General features: G+C 44.3%; 1 protein-coding gene across 1 annotated transcript in view; it reads right to left on the reverse strand.

Annotated features, from left to right (window-relative positions):
* LOC126416506 (uncharacterized) overlaps window positions 1–23,544 on the reverse strand; it is a 656,753-nt gene that overhangs the window by 369,840 nt on the left and 263,369 nt on the right. The window contains exon 2 of the mRNA XM_050084247.1: window positions 10,619–10,739. Within this exon, the coding sequence (XP_049940204.1) occupies window positions 10,619–10,739 (121 nt within the window). The remainder of the gene's footprint in view (window positions 1–10,618; window positions 10,740–23,544) is intronic.

Here is a 23,544-nt window from a genome sequence, read left to right on the forward strand (position 1 = left end):
GTACCTTTTTGTAACACCCTGTAGGCACCCGCTGTCAGTTTAGACCTGTCGTGAAAACGACAACCTCTATCTCTCGAGAGCTGCTCGCCGTAGCTCGTGCATATAATTGCCCAAGAACGGTGTACTGAAGCTCATACGTGTTCCAAAGTTCCCTCGCCCTTGCAGCACATAATAGCGTTTTTGTAAATATTAAGTGGGGCCCCTCCATGCCCACACTTGCGTGGAGGCCATTCAAATAGATCTACTTTCACCTCTGCTTTCGTTAGAATCTAAACAGAGCTCCGCCGAAAATGCAGCGATTTATTTTCGCCTGGTTTGTTAACCGTTTCTTTCAGGGAAGTGTCATGAGTGCCGAATGTTGAGTAAGCTCTACGCATTTCTCTGGTTGCCGTGTCAAAATTTCCTTCTTTGTCAAAGCACACCAGAGTTTACAGTGTTTCACCTCTCCAAGATGTTGTGCAGAAAAAATTGCTAGAGCATTGTGAAACAGTGGTTTATTAAGTTATTAAGTGAGGATCTGAGTAGAAGTAACTTATGAAAAAGCACATCCTTGGTAGAAAAAAACGTGTAATGACTTCACAGATGTTGTTCCAAAACCCACAGCGTTTTTCTGATTCGTGGCTTTGCATACTCAAACCATCATCCCAATAAGGATGAGTAACACTTTACCTACAGGAGGCAAAACTCCCACTCAGCACCAATCACGGCAGCCGGCCGGGGTGGCCGTGCGGCTCTAGGCGCTTCAGTCTGGAACCGCGCGACCGCTAAGGTCGCAGGTTCGAATCCTGCCTCGGGCATGGATGTGTGTGATGTCCTTAGGTTAGTTTTGTTTAAGTAGTTCTAAGTTTTAGGGGACTGATGACCTAAGATGTTAAGTCCCACAGTGCTCAGAGCCATTTGAACCAATCACGGCAGCAAAGGACCCATCAGATGGACGTCGTTGAGCATCCGCTGAGCACGACAATATTTCAAGGGTTGTCGAGCGAGCTTGTTAGTTGCTGCACCAGCACAGCGATCAGTGAAAAGGCGCAGGAATGACGTCGGCTATAAGAATCTGATAATACAAAACAATGTACAAGTAAAACCTGTCAAGTCTGCTACTAGACGTCGCAGTAAAAAGGGTGAATTTCGCCAAAATCGAAAATTTGTGCTCCCAAACACCCATCAAACGCATCGTACTAACCAGTTGATAGAGATGACGACTATAATTAAAATGTGGGCACTGATCAACGAGACGCAAGACGCAGTTGAAGTCACCACTCAGCAAAAGGTTCCGATGATTCTTATGCGCCGGCCGGAGTGGCCGAGCGGTTCTAGGCGCTACAGTCTGGAACCGCGCGACCGCTACGGTCGCAGGTTCGAATCCTGCCTCGGGCATGGATGTGTGTGATGTCCTTAGGTTTAAGTAGTTCTAAGTTCTAGGGGACTAATGACCTGAGATGTTAAGTCCCATAGTGCTCAGAGCCATTTGAACCATGTGCTGACTTTGATGCGGAGACGTCTCTGTTCATTGTTAGTCATTTGGCAATACAACGGGGGCAATGTGTTTACATTGTTCTCGAGTGTGAAGTAAATCGGCTACACGTTTCTGATCATTTTATCTCTATTGCTGTTTTGTCTCATCGTTTAGTAATGGACATTATTCCTCTCAGCGCATATGGGCGGAAGGTGGGCTGTCAGCAGTACTATCAGGCCCTCTTCAGTAAAAAGCTTTTGAAAATATTAGTAATTATGGAACAAATGCAAAAGTGATTAAAAGCTTAAAAGTTTACAGATGACTAATAAAATCGAGAAAGAAGAGAGAAATTTGTTGGCAGTTACATAAAACATTTGAACTGTTGACAATCTTTGTGGTTAAACGGAAAGCTGAAAGACTAACAAATGAAAACCAAGATATGTATTTAAAACACAATACAGAAATGCTGGCGATCTTCTGAAGAAACAAAGTCACTGAACTTTCGATTAAGAGTTAAAGTCCTGCTCGGGGATAAAAGGATTTGGGGAGGGAAAACATGACCTATAGGGTGGAGTAGTGTGTAAGCATTTTGGAAAATACTTTTCAGCCATGCAGGTACTGTAATTAAACGAACGCATGTCGAAGGCGTACTGCATAAGGCGGAACATGAAAGAATAAGGAACCACTGGAGTATCGTATTTTATGGGGTGTGACACTATTAGATTATGGTTCCTTGATTGGATATGCAGTTAAAAGAATGTTATGGAACAGAAAGAGGGATATGTGAGTCCATCTGTCAGCCAGCAGTTAAGGCTACACAAAGTGCATTGAACAGCTTTCACACCTTTAATCGTTGCCAACTGGCGAGCAGTCGGACACATGGCGACATCTCTTGGTGCTTCCTTCAACTACTCACGGCTAGTCGGACGCGCAAGCTATTCTTACCAGCAGTCTGATAGCTGTCATTTCGGATTTCAGTATTATTCATCAATACGGTTGACAGAAGTTCTGCTTAGATGCATACTGAATACGCACTTTAAATTTAAAGTGCTTTGTATCATGACTTACTTCTCACGAGAACGAGCTTCCTCAAGGTTTCAGAATGCTCACTTTCTAAGCTTGTTTTGCCAAACTTCATGACAGTTACACGAGTGATCTATCAAATGCAATTAATCTCTCTCTCCACTTCTTTTATTCCCCACACTCCACCCCAATCTGTCTCATTTTTCGCCGATACCTACATCTACATCTGCATCTATACTTTGCAAATCACTGTGAAGTGCATGGCAGAGGATATTTCCCACTGTACCAGTCATTACGGTTTCCTCCTGTTCCATTCACTGATGAGCACGGGAGAATGATTTCGTAAACGCCTGTGCGTGTGCTGTAGACAGTCTAATCTTGTCTTTGCGATTTCTGTGGGAGCAATACGTAGGGGTTGCAGAATATTCTTAGATTCATCACTTAAAGCTGGTGTTTGAAACTTCGCAAGTAGGTATTCTCGGGATAGTTTGCGTCTGTCTTCAAGTGACTGCCAGTTCTGTTTCTTCAGCATCTGTGTGACACTCTCCCACGGATCAAACGGTTAGTGGTTCCTTTCTCTGCAAACCTCCAGTATCATCTGTGAGTCCTATTTGAGACGGGTGTCACACACTTAAGCAATGTTCTAGGTTGGGCAGCACGGATATTTGTGAGCAATCTGTTTTTTTAGACTTATTCTATCAATGAACCAAAGTCTGCCACCTGCTTCATCTCTGACTGAACGTATGTGGTCGTTCTATTTGATGTCCATGTAAACTTTTTTACACTCAAGTATCTGTATCAGTTGACATATTCCAGTTATGACTCGTTGATACTGGAATCGTGGGATGCTATGTCTTGTCGCTTCTAGAAGTGGATAATTTTACATTTCTGAACATTTAAAGCAAGTTGCCAGTCTTTCCACCACTTTAAGATATTGCCAAAATCCGACTGAATGTTTGTGCAGCTTTTTCGGACTGTATCTCATTACAGATAACGAAATCAACTGAGAAAAGTCTGAGCTTACTACTGATATTGTCTGCAAGATCATTAATAGACACGAATAGCGAGGAACCAGGCACACTTCACTCCAGCACGTCCGAATTTATTTGTACATCTGTCCATGACAGTCCATGCAACATGAGATGCTACGTTCTCCCTACCACGAAAGCGTTATTCCAGTCATAAGCTTCGCATGATACGCCTCCCGCCCATACGATCGTACTTCTGACAATAAGCTTAGGTGTTTAAACAGGAAAGAAGTCAACAATTAGTCGCGATTTAATCTGTATTTTATAGCAGATATGGATTTCAGTTACGGTATAGCTATCATCGATGCACATGAAGTGAGTCACATAGACGAACACATTTCCTAACGCCCATTTTATTACATGAGTTTAGCATGTACATAGCTAACATTTAGCTATGCTAAGGACATGTACTAACATGTGCGTTTAGACGCCTCTTGTTCACTTACTTCCTGTTTGGATTGCATCACAGTCGGTGGGCACAACGGTTCCAGTTGAGTCCAGCTTGAAACGATGGTGTGGTTCTGAAACAAATATTTTCCGGAAATCGCCTGTACGTGACATTATCCATGGCTGAACTTTCAGTACGTCACGTGAGAAAGTGCGAAGTGAATTACACACGTTCGATGTTTCCGGAATCCATGCTGGCTGGTATGGAGAAGGTCATTCTATTCTAGATACCTCATTACGATTGAGCTCAGAATATGTTCTGTGATTCTACAACAAATAGATTTCTAGGACATTGTAGAGTCATTTGTGGATCACTTATGCTACCCTTTTAGTGCAGAGGTGTGTCTCTGCAAAATATAAACGACACTACTGAAGAATATGAAAGAATGACTGAAAATCATGACTCAGTTACTGTAGAAATTAATGTAGAACCAACACATCGAAAACGAAATTGTATAAATAAAATACGAAGGAGCAGAAGCATTTTATTAATTCTGGTATTTACATTACCTGGCGTTGTTCATTCCACAATTTAGTGTTTTTAGATTCTGTGAAATTTAATACTGTATCTATTTATTATTGAGCTGTTTTTATACACATCGGATTACCATCATTCTCTGTTACGTAACTATTGGCTGTGCGCCATTTGGGATCAGAATTTTTACCCATACGTCGTTTGTGACGTATTTCAGAGCTCATGCGCTTCGTTTACTGAACATTTTAGCTCTAGTGTCTCTCGTGAAATGTTGTTTACATGCACTTGAAACATCTTGGATTTACATACTTACCAAATTCCAGTAAGTAAACGCCTCTAAGAGTTTAAGAAAGTTAATTGTAACATGTCAGACACATGGTTTAACGTTTACCTGCCTATTCTGTTAATGCGACAAGCAGTTAATATCTGCAGCTTTCTTGGTATGATTTTCTTCAACACTTGCAACTTCGAGGACGCTAGTCACGTGTGATCTGCAAATGGACTAATAAGCCCAAAAACACTTTTTAATGAATAAGTACCGACGCAGAAATACGTAAATCATGAGATAGTAGATCTTGATCTCGATTTTTTTTTTTTTTTTGTCATCAGCCTACTGACTGGTTTAATGCGGCCCGCCACGAAGTCATTCCCTCATGTCTTAGCAGATGTCCTATCATCCTGTCCCTTCTCCTTATCAGTGTTTTCCACATATTCCTTTCCTCTCCGATTCTGCGTAGCACCTCCTCATTCCTTACCTTATCAGTCCACCCAATTTTCAACATTCGTCTATAGCACCACATCTCAAATGCTTCGATTCTCTTCTGTTCTGGTTTTCCCACAGTCCATGTTTCACTACCATACAATGCTGTACTCCAGACGTACATCCTCAGAAATTTCTTCCTCAAATTAAGGCCGTTATTTGATATTAGTAGACTTCTCTTGGCCAGAAATGCCTTTTTTGCCATAGCGAGTCTGCTTTTGATGTCCTCCTTGCTCCGTCCGTCTTTGGTTATTTTACTGCCTAGGTAGCAGAATTCCTTAACTTCATTGACTTCGTGACCATCAATCCTGATGTTAAGTTTCTCGCTGTTCTCATTTTTACTACTACTCATTACCTTCGTCTTTCTCCGATTTACTCTCAAACCATACTGTGTACTCATTAGACTGTTCATTCCGTTCAGCAGATCGTTTAATTCTTCTTCACTTTCACTCAGGATAGCAATGTCATCAGCGAATCGTATCATTGATATCCTTTCACCTTGTATTTTAATTCCACTCCTGAACCTTTCTTTTATTTCCATCTTTGCTTCCTCGATGTACAGATTGAAGAGTAGGGGCGAAAGGCTACAGCCTTGTCTGACACCCATCTTAATACGAGCACTTCGTTATTGATCGTCCACTCTTATTATTCCCTCTTGGTTCTTGTACATATTGTATATGACCCGTCTCTCCCTATAGCTTACCCCTACTTTTTTCAGAATCTCGAACAGCTTGCACCATTTTATATTGTCGAACGCTTTTTCCAGGTCGACAAATCCTATGAAAGTGTCTTCATTTTTCTTTAGCCTTGCTTCCATTATTAGCCGTAACGTCAGAATTGCCTCTCTCGTCCCTTTACTTTTCCTAAAGCCAAACTGATCGTCACCTAGCGCATTCTCAATTTTCTTTTCCATTCTTCTGTATATTATTCTTGTAAGCAGCTTCGATGCATGAGCTGTTAAGCTGATTGCGCGATAATTCTCGCACTTGTCAGCTCTTGCCGTCTTCGGAATTGTGTGGATGATGCTTTTCCGAAAGTCAGATGGTATGTCGCCAGACTCATATATTCTACACACCAACGTGAATAGTCGTTTTGTTACCACTTCCCCCAATGATTTTAGAAATTCTGATGGAATGTTATCTATCCCTTCTGCCTTATTTTACCGTAAGTCCTCTCCAAAGCTCTTTTAAATTCCGATTCTAATACGGGATCCACTATCTATTCTAAATCGACTCCTGTTTCTCCTTCTATCACATCAGACAAATCTTCACCCTCATAGAGGCTTTAAAAGTATTTTTTCCACCTATCTGCTCTCTCCTCTGCATTTAACAGTGGAATTCCCGTTGCACTCTTAATGTTACCACCGTTGCTTTTAATGTCACCGAAGGTTGTTTTGACTTTCCTGTATGCTGAGTCTGTCCTTCCGGCAATCATATCTTTTTCGATGTCTTCACATTTTTCCTGCAGCCATTTCGTCTTAGCTTCCCTGCACTTCCTATTTATTTCATTCCTCAGCGACTTGTATTTCTGTATTCCTGATTTTCCCGGAACATGTTTGTAGTTCCTCCTTTCATCAATCAACTGAAGTATTTCTTCTATTACCCATGGTTTCTTCGCAGCTACCTTCTTTGTACCTATGTTTTCCTTCCCAGCTTCTGTGATGGCTCTTTTTAGAGATGTCCATTCCTCTTCAACTGTACTACCTACTGCGCTATTCCTTATTGCTGTATCTATAGCGTTAGAGAACTTCAAACGTATCTCGTCATTCCTTAGTACTTCCGTATCCCACTTCTTTGTGTATTGATTCTTCCTGACTAATGTCTTGAACTTCAGCCTACTCTTCATCAGTACTATATTGTGATCTGAGTCTATATCTGCTCCTGGGTACGCCTTACAATCCAGTATCTGATTTCGGAATCTCTGTCTGACCATGATGTAATCTAATTGAAATCTTCCCGTATCTCCCGGCCTTTTCCAAGTATACCTCCTCCTCTTGTGATTCTTGAACAGGGTATTCGCTATTACTGGCTGAAACTTGTTACAGAACTCAATTAGGCTTTCTCCTCTTTCATTCCTTGTCCCAAGCCCATATTCTCCTGTAACCTTTTCTTCTACTCCTTCCCCTACAACTGCATTCCAGTCGCCCATGAATATTAGATTTTCGTCCCCCTTTACATCATTACCCTTTCAATATCCTCATATACTTTCTCTATCTGTTCATCTTCAGCTTGCGACGTCGGCATGTATACCTGAACTATCGTTGTCGGTGTTGGTCTGCTGTCGATTCTGATTAGAACAACCCGGTCACTGAACTGTTCACAGTAACACACCCTCTGCCCTACCTTCCTAGTCATAACGAATCCTACACCTGTTATACCATTTTCTGCTGCTGTTGATATTACCCGATACTCATCTGACCAGAAATCCTTGTCTTCCTTGCACTTCACTTCACTGACCCCTACTATATCTAGATTGAGCCTTTGCATTTCCCTTTTCAGATTTTGTAGTTTCCCTACCACGTTCAAGCTTCTGACATTCCACGCCCCGACTCGTAGAACGTTATCCTTTCGTTGATTATTCAATCTTTTTCTCATGGTAACCACCCCCTTGGCAGTCCCCTCACGGAGATCCGAATGGGGGACTATTCCGGAATCTTTTGCCAATGGAGAGATCATCATGACACTTCTTCAATTACAGGCCACATGTCCTGTGGATACACGTTACGTGTCTTTAATGCAGTGGTTTCCATTGCCTTCTGCATCCTCATGTCGTTGATCGTTGCTGTTTCTGATTCTTCCGCCTTTAGAGGCAATTTCCCACCCCTAGGACAAGAGAGTGCCCTGAACCTCTATCCGCTCCTCCGCCCTCTTTGACAAGGCCGTTGGCAGAATGAGGCTGACTTCTTATGCCGGAAGTCTTCGGTCGCCAATGCTGATTATTTATCAAAATTTAGACAGTGGCGGGGATCGAACCCGACCGAGACTCGAACTCGGGACCTTTGCCTTTCGCGGGGTAGTGCTCTACCAACTTTTTTTTAAACTCTGTCCACTTTTTTTTTATTACACGTAATTTACCCACTGCCTAGTGGGAGTCGATCCAGCGACCCGGTGATTACAGGACTTGAAAGCTAACCACTTTTTTTTTTTTTTTTTTTTTTTTTTTTTTTTTTTTTTTTTTTTACAAACACTAAATGAAATGCATCCTCTGCCAAAAAGAAAGAAAACAAAAGATTTTAAAACAAATCACAAATTGAAAGGAACAGGGATGTTGTTTTTATTTATTTATTTTCAATAAGGATCACTCTGTTAAAAGGAACATATAGACCATTTCATCGTATAGTATGTGCATTACATAGTGAGTGGTGAGAGAAGCGTGAGGTTCATCATCAGCTGTCAAATGTGCACACCGACTGCACCCGGCACATTCCAACTGCGTGGGGGGTCAAGGAAGACTGCCTGAAGATAATTGGCAAAGGTTTTCCGATAGTGTGACCATCTATGAACCTCACTGTGGGCTTGCTGCAAGAAATACCAAAAGTCAAGTCGCGACGTGGCAGTATCCCCATAGAGGTACGCGATCGTCCAACCTTTGATCCAGATGATCGACTGTGATTTAGTCGCCGGAAAGTAGTCACTCTCCGGATGTAAGAAGGAAGCAGGTGTAATATGTTGCGGGGTCACACGGAGGTAGCAAGCCAGCACCTGTCTTCCTAGGAGCCAGACGTCCTCCACCGCGATACAAGTTAAGCGGTGATGGTCGTCATCCACTTGGTGACATTTCGGGCATAGTGGAGTGTCCACTAGTCCAATTGCATGGAGCCGCCCCTAGATCACGGGTGATCTCGATACTGTTCTATAATAACTATCTAGTTTGTTGTGAGTTTTATGTTAAGAAACAGATATTTTGATGACAATTCTATGTCAAAGTAAGACTCGTATGTTTGAAGTATTTACGATATGTGACCAAAAGTATCCGGACACCCCCAAAAACATACGTTTTTCATATTAGGTGCCTTGTGCTGCCACCTACTGCCAGGTGCTCCATATCACCGACCTCAGTAATCATTAGACACCGCTTGAGAGCAGAATGGGGTGATCCGCGGAACTCACGGACTTCGAACGTGGTCAGGTGACTGGATGTCACATGTGTCTTAGTCTGTACGCGACATTTCCACACTCCTAAACATTCCTAGGCCCATTGTTTCAGATGTGATAGTGAAGTGGAAACGTGATGGGAGACGTACAGCACAAAAGCGTACAGGGTACAGGCCGACCTCGTCTGTTGACTGACAGAGATCGCCCACAGTTGAAGAGGGTCGTAATGTGTAATAGGCAGACATATATCCAGACTATCTCACAGGAATTCCAAACTGCATCAGGATCCACTGCAAGTACAATGATAGGCAGGAGGAGAGAAAACTTGGATTTCACGGTCGAGCGGCTACTCATAAGCCACACATCACGCCGGTAAATGCCAAACGACGCCTCGCTGCGTGTAAGGAACGTAAACATTGGACGATTGAACAGTGGAAAAACGTTGTGTGGCGATCCGATGGCAGGTGTGGATATGGCGAATGCCCGGCGAACGTCGAACGTCGCGTCTAGTGCCAAGACTAAAATTCGGAGACGGTGGTATTATGGTATGGTCTTGTTTTTCATGGAGGGGGCTTGCACCCCTTGCTGTTTTGAGTGGCACTACACAGCACAGGCCTACATTGATGTTTTAAGCACCTTCTTGCTTTGGGAAGCTGTTGAAGAGCTATTCGGGGATGGCGATTGCATCTTTCAACAAGATAGCACCTGTTCATAATTCACGGCCTTTGGCGGGGTGGTTACACGACAGTAACATCCCTGTAATGGACTGGCCTGCACAGATCCTGGCCTGAATCCTAGAGAACACCTTTGGGATGTTTTGGAACGCCGACTTTGTGCCAGGCCTCACCAACCGACATCGATACCTCTCCTCAGTGCAGCACTCCGTGAAGAACCGGATGCCATTCCCCAAGAAATCTTCCAGCACCTGATTGGACGTATGCCTGCGAGAGTGAAAGTTGTCATCAAGGCAAGGGTGGGCCAACACCATTTTGAATTCCAGCATTACCGATCGAGGGCGCCACGAACTTGTAAGTCATTTTAAGTCAGGTGTCCGGATACGTTTGATCACATAGTTTATTATACAATTTATTGGTGTGTGATGCACCTACTCGCTATTAGACAGTAAATTAATTAATGACATTGGTCTCTTCGTCCTCGGTGGGAAAGTGAATAAATGACAAAATTTAAACTGCATTGATTGAACTGCACACAGTGGTAATCTTCAAGTAACATACATAACATTAACAAATGTTTCAAGTTTAATTCAGCGTTGAAAAATAAATGTTGCAAGTGCGGAGTGGGCTTGTTTTTGGAGTGAGTGTGGGGAGTACTTACTCTCGGCAGAGGTCCTGGAGCCGGCGCCGGTGAGCTTGAGCCGCGAGTGCCGGAAGGCGTCGACGGCCGCCCGCGATCCCATGAGCGACCACTTCTGCTGGCTGTGCGGCGACATCGGCTCCTGCAACAACAACAAGACGGCCGGCCGCTCTCAGCTGTGTTCTTACTAGGACAACACTATGAAACTCAAAAGTTTAGCAAATAAATGCGGAAGCTGTACTAAAAAATCAACTAATCGGGACAGATAGGATGGATCGAGAGCAGAATTATTATTGGGTCCACAAGGTTCCATGTTCGATCCACCAATGTTTCCTAGATATTTGTTCTAGGGCAACTAGGGGTTTTCTAAGTAACACAAGTACTAGAATCAACGAAAGCGGAGTAAATGTTCAATAATTTCCTAAAGGATTTTTTTTAAACAGTCTCTTAATGCTACTGTATAGTCAAGTCCGTGCGTCACTGAGTTGAACAGGTGGACGAAAATTTAAACTGAAAACATCTTCTGGAGCTAAAGAAAGTCACGTTCAGTAGCCTCTGCACATGCTGTACGCACAAGAATCCTAGAAAATAATAATAATAACAATAATTTCGTGTAGGTCCATAGCTTGGCTGAAGTCTTTGTAATTGATGCCACTTCGGTGTCCTGCGTGTCCCTAAACAAATGTTCAAATGTGTGTCAAATCTTATGGGACTTAACTGCTAAGGTCATCAGTCCCTAAGTTTACACACTACTTAACCTAAATTATAAACACTCACACTCATGCCCGAGGGAGGACTCGAACCTCCGCCGGGACCAGCCGCACAGTCCATGACTGCACCGCCTGAGACCGCTCGGCTAATCCCGCACGGCCGTGTCCCTAACCTAGGTAGTTACCCAACAGGGGAAATGGGTTCGACAGTTTGGCTTGGAATGCGAACTACTTGCTGTTTCTGGCGCCTTCTCGCAACGTTGAGAGATTGAGGCTAAGTTAAATTGAAATTTGAAATTTGTGGTAAGGTCTTATGGGACCAAACTGATGAGGTCATCGGTCCCTAGCCATACACACTTCTTACTCTAACTTAAACTAACTTACGCCAAGGACAAATCACACACCCATGCCCGAGGGAGGACTCGAACCTCCGACGGAGGGAGCCGCGCGAACCGTGGCAAGATGCCCCGGACCGAGCGGCTACCCCGCGCGACCGTATTCTTTCAGTTACTTTCTGTACTGTAGCAGCTATTTCTGTGTATGGTCCAAGGTTCATCGAGCTATGTTTGTTGATAGTGACACGAAATGCTAAAGCTATTTTCACCCTCGAGTAACGTCGTCTACAGTGCTACTTAGTGCTATCCATGCCAAACTGGGCCGAGTCATTGCACACCAGGTGACAAAAGTCACAGAATAGCGATATGCACATATACATATGGCGGTAGTAATGCATACACTAGTTATAAAAGGGCAGGGCATTCGCTGAGTTGTCATTCGCACTTAAGTGATTCATGTGAAAAGGTATCCGGCCGGCCGGGGTGCTCAGAGCCATTTTTTTTTTTTTTTTTTTTTTTTTTTTTTTTTTTTTTTTTTTTTTTTGAAAAAGTTTCCGACGTGACTGTGAACTCACTTTGGGAGAACAAACTTTGAACGCAGAATGGTAGTTGGAGCTAGACACCTGGGACATTCCCTTTCGAAAATCGTTAGTGAATTCAATATTCCGAGCCTCACAGAGCGAGGACTACCAAATTTCATACTTAACCTCTCGCTAACGACAACCCAGTGACCGACGGCCTTCACTTAACGACCGAGAGCAGCGGCGTCAGTCAGTGCTAACAGACAAGCAACACTGCTTCATATAACCGCAGAAATCAATGTGAGACCTACGATGAACCTATCCTTTAGGACAGTGTGGTGTTAATGTGCTATGGCAGCAGACGATCGACGCGAGTGCCTTTGCTAACAGCACGACATCACCTGCAGCGTCTCTCCTGGGCTCGTCACCACATAGGATGGACTCTAGGCGACTGGAAAATCACGGCATAATCAGGTCAAGATTTCAGTTGGTAACAGCTGATGGTAGAGCTCGAGTGTGGCGCAGACCCCACGAAATCATGGACTCAAGTTATCAACAAGGCACTGTGCAAGCTGGTAGTGGCTCCATAATGTTGTGGGCTTTGTTTACATGGAATGGCCTGGGACCTCTGGTCCAAATGAACCGATTATTGGCTGAAAATGGCTATGTTCGGCTACTTGGAGACCACTTGCAGCAAACAACGATGGAATTTTTGCGGATGACAATGCGCTGTGTCACCGGGCCACAACTGTTTGCGATTGGTTTTAAGAACAATATGGACTATTCCAGGGAATGGTTTGGCCATCCAGACCGCCCGACACGAATCCCATCGAAAATTTATGCGACTTAATCGAGAGGCCAGTTCGTGCCCAAGACTCTACACTGGTAATGCTTTCGGATTGCGGACGGCTGTAGAAGCAGCATGTCTCAACATTTCTGCATGGGACTTCTAGCAACTTCTTGAGACCATGCCAAGTCGAGTTGGTGCACTTAACCGGGTAAAATGAGGTCCGACACGACATTTTGAGATATGTCTTCTGTCACCTCAGTACCTACACTACTGGCCATTAAAATTGCTACATCACGAAGATGACGTGCTACAAACGCGAAATTTAACCGACAGGAAGAAGATGCTGTGATATGCAAATGATTAGCTTTTCAGAGCATTCATACAAGGGCGCCGGTGGCGACACCTACAACGTGCTGACATGACGAAAGTTTCCAACCGATTTCTCATACACAAACAGCAGTTGACCGGCGTTGCCTGGTGAAACGTTGTTGTGATGCCTCGTATAAGGAGGAGAAAGGCGTACCATCACGTTTCCGACTTTGATAAAGGTCGGATTGTAGCCTATCGCGATTGCGGTTTATCGTATCGCGACATTGGTGCTCGCGTTGGTAGAGATCCAATGACTGTTAGCAGAATATGGAATCGGTGGGTTCAGGAGGGTAATACGCAACGCCGTGCTGAATTCCAACGGCCTCGTATCAAAAAATAGTTCAAATGGCTCTGAGCACTATTGGACTTAACATCTATGGTCATCAGTCCCCTAGAACTTAGAACTACTTAAACCTAACTAACCTAAGGACATCACACAACACCCAGTCATCACGAGGCAGAGAAAATCCCTGACCCCGCCGGGAATCGAACCCGGGAACCCGGGTGCGGAAAGCGAGAACGATACGGCACGACCACGAGCTGCGGACGCCTCGTATTATTAGCAGTCGTGATGACAGGCATCTTATGCGCACGGCTGTAACGGATCGTGCAGCCACGTCTCGATCCCTGAGTCAACAGATGGGGACGTTTGCAAGACAACAACCATCTGCACGAACAGTTCGACGACGTTTGCAGCAGCATGGACTATCAGCTCGGAGACCATGGCTGTGCTTAGCCTTCACGCTGCATCACAGATAGGAGCACCTGCGATGGTGTACTCAACGAACCTGGGTGCACGAATGGCAAAACGTCATTTTTTCGAACGAATCCAGGTTCTGTTTACAGCATCATGATGGTCGCATCCTGTTTGGCGACTTCGCGGGGGACGCACATTGGAAGCGTGTATTCGTCATCGCCATACTGGCGTATCACCCTGCGTGGTGGTATGGGGTGCCATTGGTTACACGTCTCGGTCACCTCTTGTTCGCATTGACGCCACTTTGAACAGTGGACGTTACCTTTCAGATGTGTTACGACCCGTGGCTCTATCCTTCATTCGATCCCTGCGAAACCGTCCATTTCAGCATGATAATGCACGACCGCATGTTGCAGCTCCTGTACGGGCCTTTCTGGATACAGAAAATGTTCGACTGCTGCCCTGGCCAGCACATTCTCCAGATCTCTCACCAACTGAAAACGTCTGGTCAGTGGTGGCCGAGCAACTGGCTCGTCACAATATGCCAGTCACTGCATGGACAGCTGTACCTGTACACGCCATCCAAGCTCTGTTTGACTCAATGCCCAGGCGTATCAAAGCCGTTATTATGGCCAGGGGTGGTTGTTCTAGGTACTGATTTCTCAGGATCTATGCACCCAAACTGCGTGAAAATGTAATCACATGTCAGTTCTAGTATAATATATTTGTCCAATGAATACCCGTTTATCATCTGCATTTCTTCTTGGTGTAGCAATTTTAATGTCCAGTAGTGTACTTGCTGAGTTTGGGACCCTACCGGTGTAATTTGATCGATGCAGCCTTTAGGAACCGAGATAAACCTGCGAAGTTCGTGTCGGTGCCTGGTGAGGTCTCCACACGTGCGCAGAGGGGCCGGGTGCGGCCGGGCCTGGACACAAGGAAGGAAGAGGCCGACGGGGTTAATAGAGGGCGCGGGGCTCCAGCGTCACCTGCTCTGTCTCGCCACGGAGGAGCCGCCTCCTAATTTGCTGGAAATTGATTCGCACCGTGTCGCGGGCATGCGCCAGCCCGTCCGCCGATCCCAGGGAACTACAGGGTCCAATTGTTGCTCTGTGTTTCACCTGCAGGCAAAGCAACGAGCCGAGCGATTGACACCCACATCAACAACACGACTTCGGCAGTCGGGTGCCGTAGTGCGACAACCAGCGTTATACAAGCGTAAGAAAAGTCACGACACATTCATACGATTTCTCGACCTAGGAAACCATAAGGCAATGAAAAATGCTCCAAATTCTGAGAAAAATACCTGGCTATAGAGATGAGGGCTGGTATACAATACGCACAAGACGGAGTGGACGGCAAACAAGAAATTTCTCGAATTAGTCCTTAGCTCCTGCTGCTCAAACCGTACATCATAGAAGCAATGACGGAAATGAAAGGTTCAGCAGTGGGATTGAAATTCTGGGACAAAAGATATCGATGATTAGATTCGCTACTGATATTGACATCCTCAGCGAAAGCGGCGAAAATTTTAACGAGATACTCCCCAGCTCAGAGTAGCACTTGCAACCTGCGTCCTCTATTATTTGATGGATGTATTCCAATATCTGTCTTCCTCTACAGTTTTTGCCCTCTACAGTTCCCTCTAGTACCATGGAAGTTATTCAAAAATGGTTCAAATGGCTCTGAACACAATGGGACTTAAATCTGTGGTCATCAATTCCCTAGAACTTAGAACTACTTAAACCAAACTAACCCAAGGACATCACACACATCCATGCCCGAGGCAGGATTCGAACCTGCCACGATAGCGGTCGTGTGGTTCCAGACTGAAGCGCCTAGAACCGCTCGGCCACACAGGCCGGCTGGAAGTTATTCCCTGATGTCCTCCCATCCTGTCCCTTCTCCTTGTCAGTGCCTTCCATATATTCCTTTCCTCGCCAATTCTCCGGAGTACCTTCACATCCCTTACCTTATCAGTCCACATAATTTTCTACAATCTTATGTAGCATCAGATCTCAAGGGCTTCGATTCTTCCCTGTACCGGTTTTCTCACAGTCCATTTCCCACTGCCATACAACTCTGTCCTCCAAACAAACAGTATCACAAATTTGTTCTTAAAATTAAGGCCTATGTTTGATACTAGTAGACTTCCCTTGACCATAAATGCAATTTTTGACAGTGCTAGTCTGCTTTAGGTGTCCTCCCTGCTCCATCCGTCGTTGGTTATTTTGTTGCCTAGGTAGCAGAATTCCTTAACTTCATCTACTTCGTGATGATAAATCCTGATGTAAAGCTTCTCGCTTTTCTTATTTCTGCTACGTCTCACTACTTTCATCTTTCTTCGATTTACTTTGAATTCGTATTCTTTGTTCATTAGGCTGTTCATTCCATTCAGCAAATTCTGTAGTTATTCTTCACTTTCACTCAAGATATCAATGTCATCAGCGAATCGTATCATTGATATCCTTTCACCTTGAATTTTAATTCCACTCCTGAACCTTTCCTTTATTTCCATCATTGCTTCTTCGATGTATAGACTGAACAGTAAGGGAGAAAGACTACGTCCCTGTCTTATACCCTTTTCATTCCGAGCAATTTGACCTCTTGATTCTTGTACATATTGTATATTACGTCTTTCCCCTATTTTTCTCAGGCTTTCCAACATCTTGCACCATTTTACGTTGTCGAACGCTTTTCCTAGGTCGACAAAGCCTATGAACGCGTCTTGGTTTTTATTCAGTCTTCCATTATTAACCGGAACGTCAGAATTGCCTCTCTGGCGCCTTCACCTTTCCTATAGCCAAACTGTTCATCTGACAGATCCTCAATTGTCTTTCCCTTTCTTCTGTGTGTTATTCTTGTCAGTAATTTGGATGTATGAATTGTTAAGCTGATTGTGCTGTAATTCTCACTCTTGTCGACTCTTGCGGTCTTGGGAATTGTGTGGATAATGTTTTTCCGTAAGTCTCATAGTGTATCGCCGGTCTAATACAATCTATACACAAACGTCATTATCGTTTTTTTCCGCTTGCCCCCAATGATTTTAGAAATTCCAATGGAATATTATCTATCCTGTTACGGTGCTCGCTTATTTCCAAGTCCGTGTCGATCCTAGTGCTGAATTTTCACTCAGATGGCGCTTTGGCGTTAGGCGGTTGTTTCCGTGTGTGATCGCTGTCCGGGGCTTAGCTGGAGGCGTGTGAAGAAGGAAGAGGTGGCTGCCTTGGCGTGGTGACAGTTCGGCTCGGCTGGGGTTGTTTGCGTCTGGACGCCGAGTGGGGCCCGATGGGAAGACCGGACCGTGATTTTACGGCGAATAGTGTGGACAGCGGCGTGGTGTGCCGTTTAACTTGATTCGCAAGGGGAGCAAAATCTCGCCTGTTGTAGTTTGTCGAGACTGAGTTTGAAATACCTTCTATGTGAGGCGGGATGTCATTTCGTCCTCCTGTCTCTCCGTCGCTGGGATTGCTATCCTCGTTTACCGTCCCATGGATTTATATCGATGGGCTACGCTGCTCTCCGTATTCTACTAGATGCTGGTGATGGAAGTGCGTCGTTCAGCGGCACGTTAGTCTGGGTGCTTTATATTCGATCTTCAAGTGCATAGTCTTCGAGTGGCACTCCTTAGAGTTTGCCTCGCGCAGTTAGATTGGAGTTTATTTTGTCTTGTGGTGCTTCCTCTTTCCGTCAACGCAGGTTAAGCTTGATTCGGCACTCCGTACGACGCTTGGCACCTCAGCAGGCGGGTCGAAGCCACCTTCGCGGCTAAACGGAAGCCTTTGGACTGAAAGGTCTTGCGTTTTGCTTAGTGTTCATAAATTGTTGTTTTGGTATTAAGATGGCCGAGGTTTCTTATGGATTTCCAGGGATTTGGTCTGTTGTCCGGCTCGGACTATGTCTCGGTATTTTAAAAGTCGGTCCTTGTTTTGGCTTAGCACGATTTTGGTTTACTGCCTGGTGGTTCTGGTAGTACGCCGGGTCGCTGTGGTTGTGTTGCATTTTGTATGGGGCTGTGTGCTAGGAGCCGTGAAGTACCATTTGTGTGAACTGCTTCACTGGGGAGTACTGATCGGGTCATTCTTGGTCCTCTGCCGTACATTATTTTAAAATAACATTATCACATAAATGATTTAATTCTTGTTGCGTTAATTGCAACTTGGGTACTGAGAAATTTAATCTGTTAATAACCGGAAGACCATAATCTCACAGTCATATGATGTGATTTTCTTCAATTATTGTATTTTTATATCATGTTATTGTTTTTTGTTGATTTGCTGATCACTGGTGTACTGTTCCAAGTATTAAAATGTTTCAGGTAGCTATTACTTGGGTGGAACGCGCGGAACCGCAACAGAGAGAGTAGTTGCGTGCCTTACGTGTCCGTTGTCGGCGCGGCATGGTGTCCGTTGTTTGTTTTGGTGCACCTGAGTTAAGTATTGTGTTGCCTCCTCCCTTGCGGACCCGTCGTGTTCTTCTCATAAACATTTCCTTCAAGGCATTTTAGTTAATTTTATGCTGCTATTTTTTATTTTATTTTATTTCTTACATTGGTAAAATTGTTCGGCCTTCGTTATGCACGCTGTCATAGCGGAGTTGATGTGCCATTGTAATTTATTAAACTCCATTGTGTGCCCTTTGTGATACATATTCTTTATTGAGTAAGGGAATTATAATGTCTCATATATCATGATGTGCGTGTGTAATGGCGCAATAAATGGATGATTGTTATTTCTGTTTTGGCGCCCTTCATGCCTCCTTTCTTGTCCCTATTGGTACGCTATCCTTGTACGTGAGTTGGTAGACCACATCATATCCCTCCTGCCTTATCTTATTTTAAGATTACCAACGCTCTTCTACATTCTGGTTCTCATAATGGATCTCCTGTCTCTTCTCTATCGACTTTTGTTTCTTCTTCTGTCACGTCATCAGACAAGATAACGCCACTTTAAAATGATAAACGTCAGGGAACAGATGGGAAATCGATGTCATTAGTGACAAAGTATAGTGTCCCATTCGAGAAGGCTGATTAAAGAAATCGGCCATGCTCTTTTAAAATTATCTTGTTGCAGAACCCCTCTGTCGCCTGATCTTAATTAATTTTAAGCGGATCATTGATTACATCGGCCGAATGTGCCTAGCTGGATAGTTCAAATAACTGAATGAAACGCTGGCGCCAGATCAGTGTCACTCAACCCACTGCTCTAAAACAGCAGTTACGCACATTAATCGCACAAATGTTGTGGATCAAATGGCACTGGTTCGATCCCATCTGTAGGACTGATTATCTATCCCAGAGTTTCAAATTGGATGGCGACAGCAACACAATCTTTTAGTTGGGATGGTCATGCAAAAGTCTATATAAACACAAAAATAGCGTATATTATTATCATTGACATTTAGTCACAATTTGTGATTTAGAAGAAAGAGTAGTAAACCACTGAGGCAGAAATCAGAGAAACGAAGGTTTCAGAGAATCACCTTCCATCTTGGATCCCAATTTGTCTTAAATCTATACTCGTCCCACAGGAACGACAGAAGAAATTTTTCCCTCCTACGTCTCCTGGATACCCGAATTACTCTGCTAATAACTTTGTGCCATGGCACTCCGCTGAGGCCATTAACTACTTTGGTTGCTGATATCAGATCATATGTCGCGAGCTAGGGTCTTTGGTCGAGGGGTGTGTCCTGGTACAGTCAGCTGGCAGGAGGGCAGGCGGCTGGCAAGTTGCTTTTGGGGGTCTCGGCATGTGCGGTACGTGCCTCGAGAAGTCGCGAGTGGTTAAATGGGTCGGAGGCAAGCCTTCTCGGCTCGCCTAAGGACTGGCAGCGTCCATTTGCGAGAAGAGCAGCCGACGTTGCGTGCAACCTGATAGGAAAGTTTCCGGCCCAGATTAGAGGCAAAATCACCCCCTCTTGGAATCTTAGAAGCGATCGCTCCTTCACATCTGAGTGGAGTTGTGTTGTTTTCTAATTTTTTGGGTACTTCATATTGCAAGTACACGTCTACGTTAATGTGAAATTGGACCTGTTACACCACTGGCCATTAAAATAGCTACACCAAGAAGCAATGCAGATGATAAACGGATATTCACTGGACAAATATATTATACTATAACTGACATGTGATCACATTTTCACGCAGTTTGGGTGCATAGATCCTGAGGAATCAGTACCCAGAACAACCACCTCTGGCCGTAATAACGGCGTTGATACGCCTGGGCATTGAGTCAAACAGAGATTGGATGGCGTGTACAGGTACAGCTGCCCATGCAGCTTCAACACGATACCACAGTTCGTCAAGAGTAGTGACTGGCGTATTGTGACGAGCCAGTTGCTCGGCCACCATTGACAAGACGTTTTCAATTGGTGAGAGATCTGGAGAATGTGCTGGCCAGGGCAGCAGTCGAACATTTTCTGTATCCAGAAAGGCCCTTACACGACCAGCAACATGCGGTCGTGCATTATCCTGCTGAAATGTAGGGATTCGCAGGGATCGAATGGAGGGTAGTGTCACGGGTCGTAACACATCTGAAATGTAACGTCCACTGTTCAAAGTGCCGTCAGTGCGAACAAGAGGTGACCGGGACGTGTAGCCAATGGCACCCCATACCATCACGCAGGATGATACGCCAGTATGGTGATGACGAATACACACTTCCAATGTGCGTTCACCGCGATGTCGCCAAACACGGATGCGACCATCATGATGCTGTAAACAGAACCTGGAGTCATCCGAAAAAATGACGTTTTGCCATTCGTGCACCCAGGTTCGCTGTAGGATAGACCGTCGCAGGCGCTCCTGTCTGTAATGCAGCGTCAAGGGTTACCGCAGCCATGGTCTCCGAGCTGATAGTCCATGCCGCTGCAAACGTCGTCGAACTGTTCGTCGCCTTGCAAACGTCCCCATCTGTTGACTCAGGGATCGAGACGTGGCTGCACGATCCGTTACAGCCATGCGGATAAGATGCCTGTCATCTCGACTGCTAGTGATACGAGGCCGTCGGGATCCAGCACGGCTTTCCGTATTACCCTCCTGAACCCACCGATTCCATATTCTGCTAATAGTCACTGGATCTCGACCAACGCGAGCAGCAATGTCGCGATACGATAAACCGCAATCGCGATAGGCTACAATCCGGCCTTAATTAAAATCGGAAACGTGATGGTACGCATTTCTCCTCCTTACACGAGGCATCACAACAACGTTTCACCAGGTAACGCCGGTCAACTGCTGTTTGTGTATGAGAAATCGGTTGGAAACTTTCTTCATGTCGGCACGTTGTAGGCGTCGCTACCGGGGCCAACCTTGTATGAATGCTCTAAAAAGCTAATCATTTGCATATCACAGCATCTTCTTACTGTCGGTTAAATTTCACGTCTGTAGCACGTCATCTTCGTGGTGCAGCGATTTTAATGGCCAGTAGTGTATATTAACGCGCCTCCTAGTGATTGTGTGTATCTTCGGTCAGTGTAACTTATCGCAATTTGTTGTTCCAGGCCATATTCTTTGCAGGTGTATTGAGTATCCTGTTACAAACTGAATCGACGAAATTAAATTTGTAACATAATCTGTGTCGAAGGCAAAGCACCCTTTGTAGATGAGTACGTCTTAATCATTCCAATAACAGGCGCTGGTATTTCGCCTTCTAACTTAAAAGTAATTTTAAGGAGTATTAAGCTTGTAACTTGGATGTGTAGTTGCTTTCGGGATAAGTTGAGATTTCTTAAATCTTTGGCATTCTCGTTTGTAGCCTCATTTGCACAGATTACTGTTCCCTTCAGATGACTGTTGGCAGCATAGCTTTGGTAGCGGACGACGCGTTCCTTTTCTCTGGGCCCGGAGCAGAGACGTGTTTGCTTTCTGCTGTGGCGGTACAACCGTTGTCGCACGACGTCTGGGTTGGTCCGAAATCGAGTCCCCCTAACACCCGCATCGTCGTGGCTCAAGTTCAGTTGATCGCTTGATACGTACCACGGCAGAGTGCCGCTGATTAATCAGGAAGCATTAATCTGTCCTATTTGGTGAATGCAGTAAGTCGGTGAGTTTTAAAGCTTGTTCTGCAAGCTCGAAGTTGCTCCTCGCTATACCTCCTCTTTAACTACTCGTTTAAACCTTGCAGCCGTATTCCTACTTAGCGTTAACTTTTAAGGCCTTTCACTTATCAATATAAACTGTTGAACCTGTCCTTTCATCTACAGTCATTAAGTAACTCCACTCATTATGGAACTTGCCTGCTTGTTCCTTGTTAGCTGTGGTAATCGTCTGCCGTACTTCTCAGCTTACCTTGTATTTTTCCCGATTGTATATTTATTAAAGGTCATTGTCAATGTTTCTGGTGGTGTGTACCAATTGGGAGTCACAATTAAATTACATGTCCTCCGAAATTATCTTGTATTTTGGGCAATTTGATTTTTATTAAGGGTAATTACGAACGTTTCTGCTGGTGTGTACCAGTTGCGATTCACATTTAAATTACATGTCGTCACAACTTATCTTGTATTTTGGGCAATTGTATTTTTACTAAGGTCATTGTCAACTTTTCTGCTGTTGTGTACGAGTTGGGAGTCACATTTAAATTGCATGTCCTCCCAGCTTACCTTGTATTTGGTCAATTGTATTTTTATTAAGGGTCATTATCAGTATTTCTGCTGGTGTGTACCAGTTGTTAGTCACATTTAAATTGTATACCTTCCAAGCCTTGCCTATATTTTGGGGGATTGTGTATTTCATTGCTTAAGGGATTTTTATTAAGGTTTATACATTGTTATGGGCTTTCCAATAGCCACAATCAGTACGTGACTTGTTAGGCTTTCTGTATTTTGGAGTCCGCAGCTCGTGGTCGTGCGGTAGCGTTTTCGCCTCCCACGCCCGGGTTCCCAGGTTCGATTCCCGGCGGGGTCAGGGATTTTCTCTGCCTCGTGATGACTGGGTGTTGTGTGATGTCCTTAGGTTAGTTAGGTTTAAGTAGTTCTAATTTCTAGGGGACTGATGACCATAGATGTTAAGTCCCATAGTGCTCAGAGCCTTTTTTTTTTTTTTTTGTATTTGGATGATCGTTGTGCACTTGTGTTCCCCATGCCTGGAAATTATTAGTACATTTAGTGCCTGTCATTGCAATTAATTTTACTGATAAAATTTTTTCTTGAACCCGGTTGCAGTCATACAGAGTTGGCGTGACTTCTTTTTTGCACTTGGAAACTCTACACTCCTGGATTCAAGCCCTGCTCTTGTTAAAATTTGCTATTAATGAATTGAGCCTGTTTAAGTTTTTAAAATGATTGTCGGCGTTGATATTCTTTTAACAAAGTTTTTAAAGTTGTAGTTATAATATTTTTGCTAAGCAATATAGTGTATGACGAAATATCCGGGTCCACCTTTATGTGTTTTTCCTTAAAGTTGTCCCAACTCTAGTTGTGAGGTATCAGACTTCATCAAATATAGTTTGTAAACGGTATATAAAATCTTTGACGGTATACTGAAGTACTTCTATCATACCTCTATATAGGATGACTGCGTGATGA

The sequence above is a fragment of the Schistocerca serialis genome, chromosome 8, assembly GCF_023864345.2.
Source record: "Schistocerca serialis cubense isolate TAMUIC-IGC-003099 chromosome 8, iqSchSeri2.2, whole genome shotgun sequence".
NCBI lineage: Eukaryota > Metazoa > Arthropoda > Insecta > Orthoptera > Acrididae > Schistocerca > Schistocerca serialis.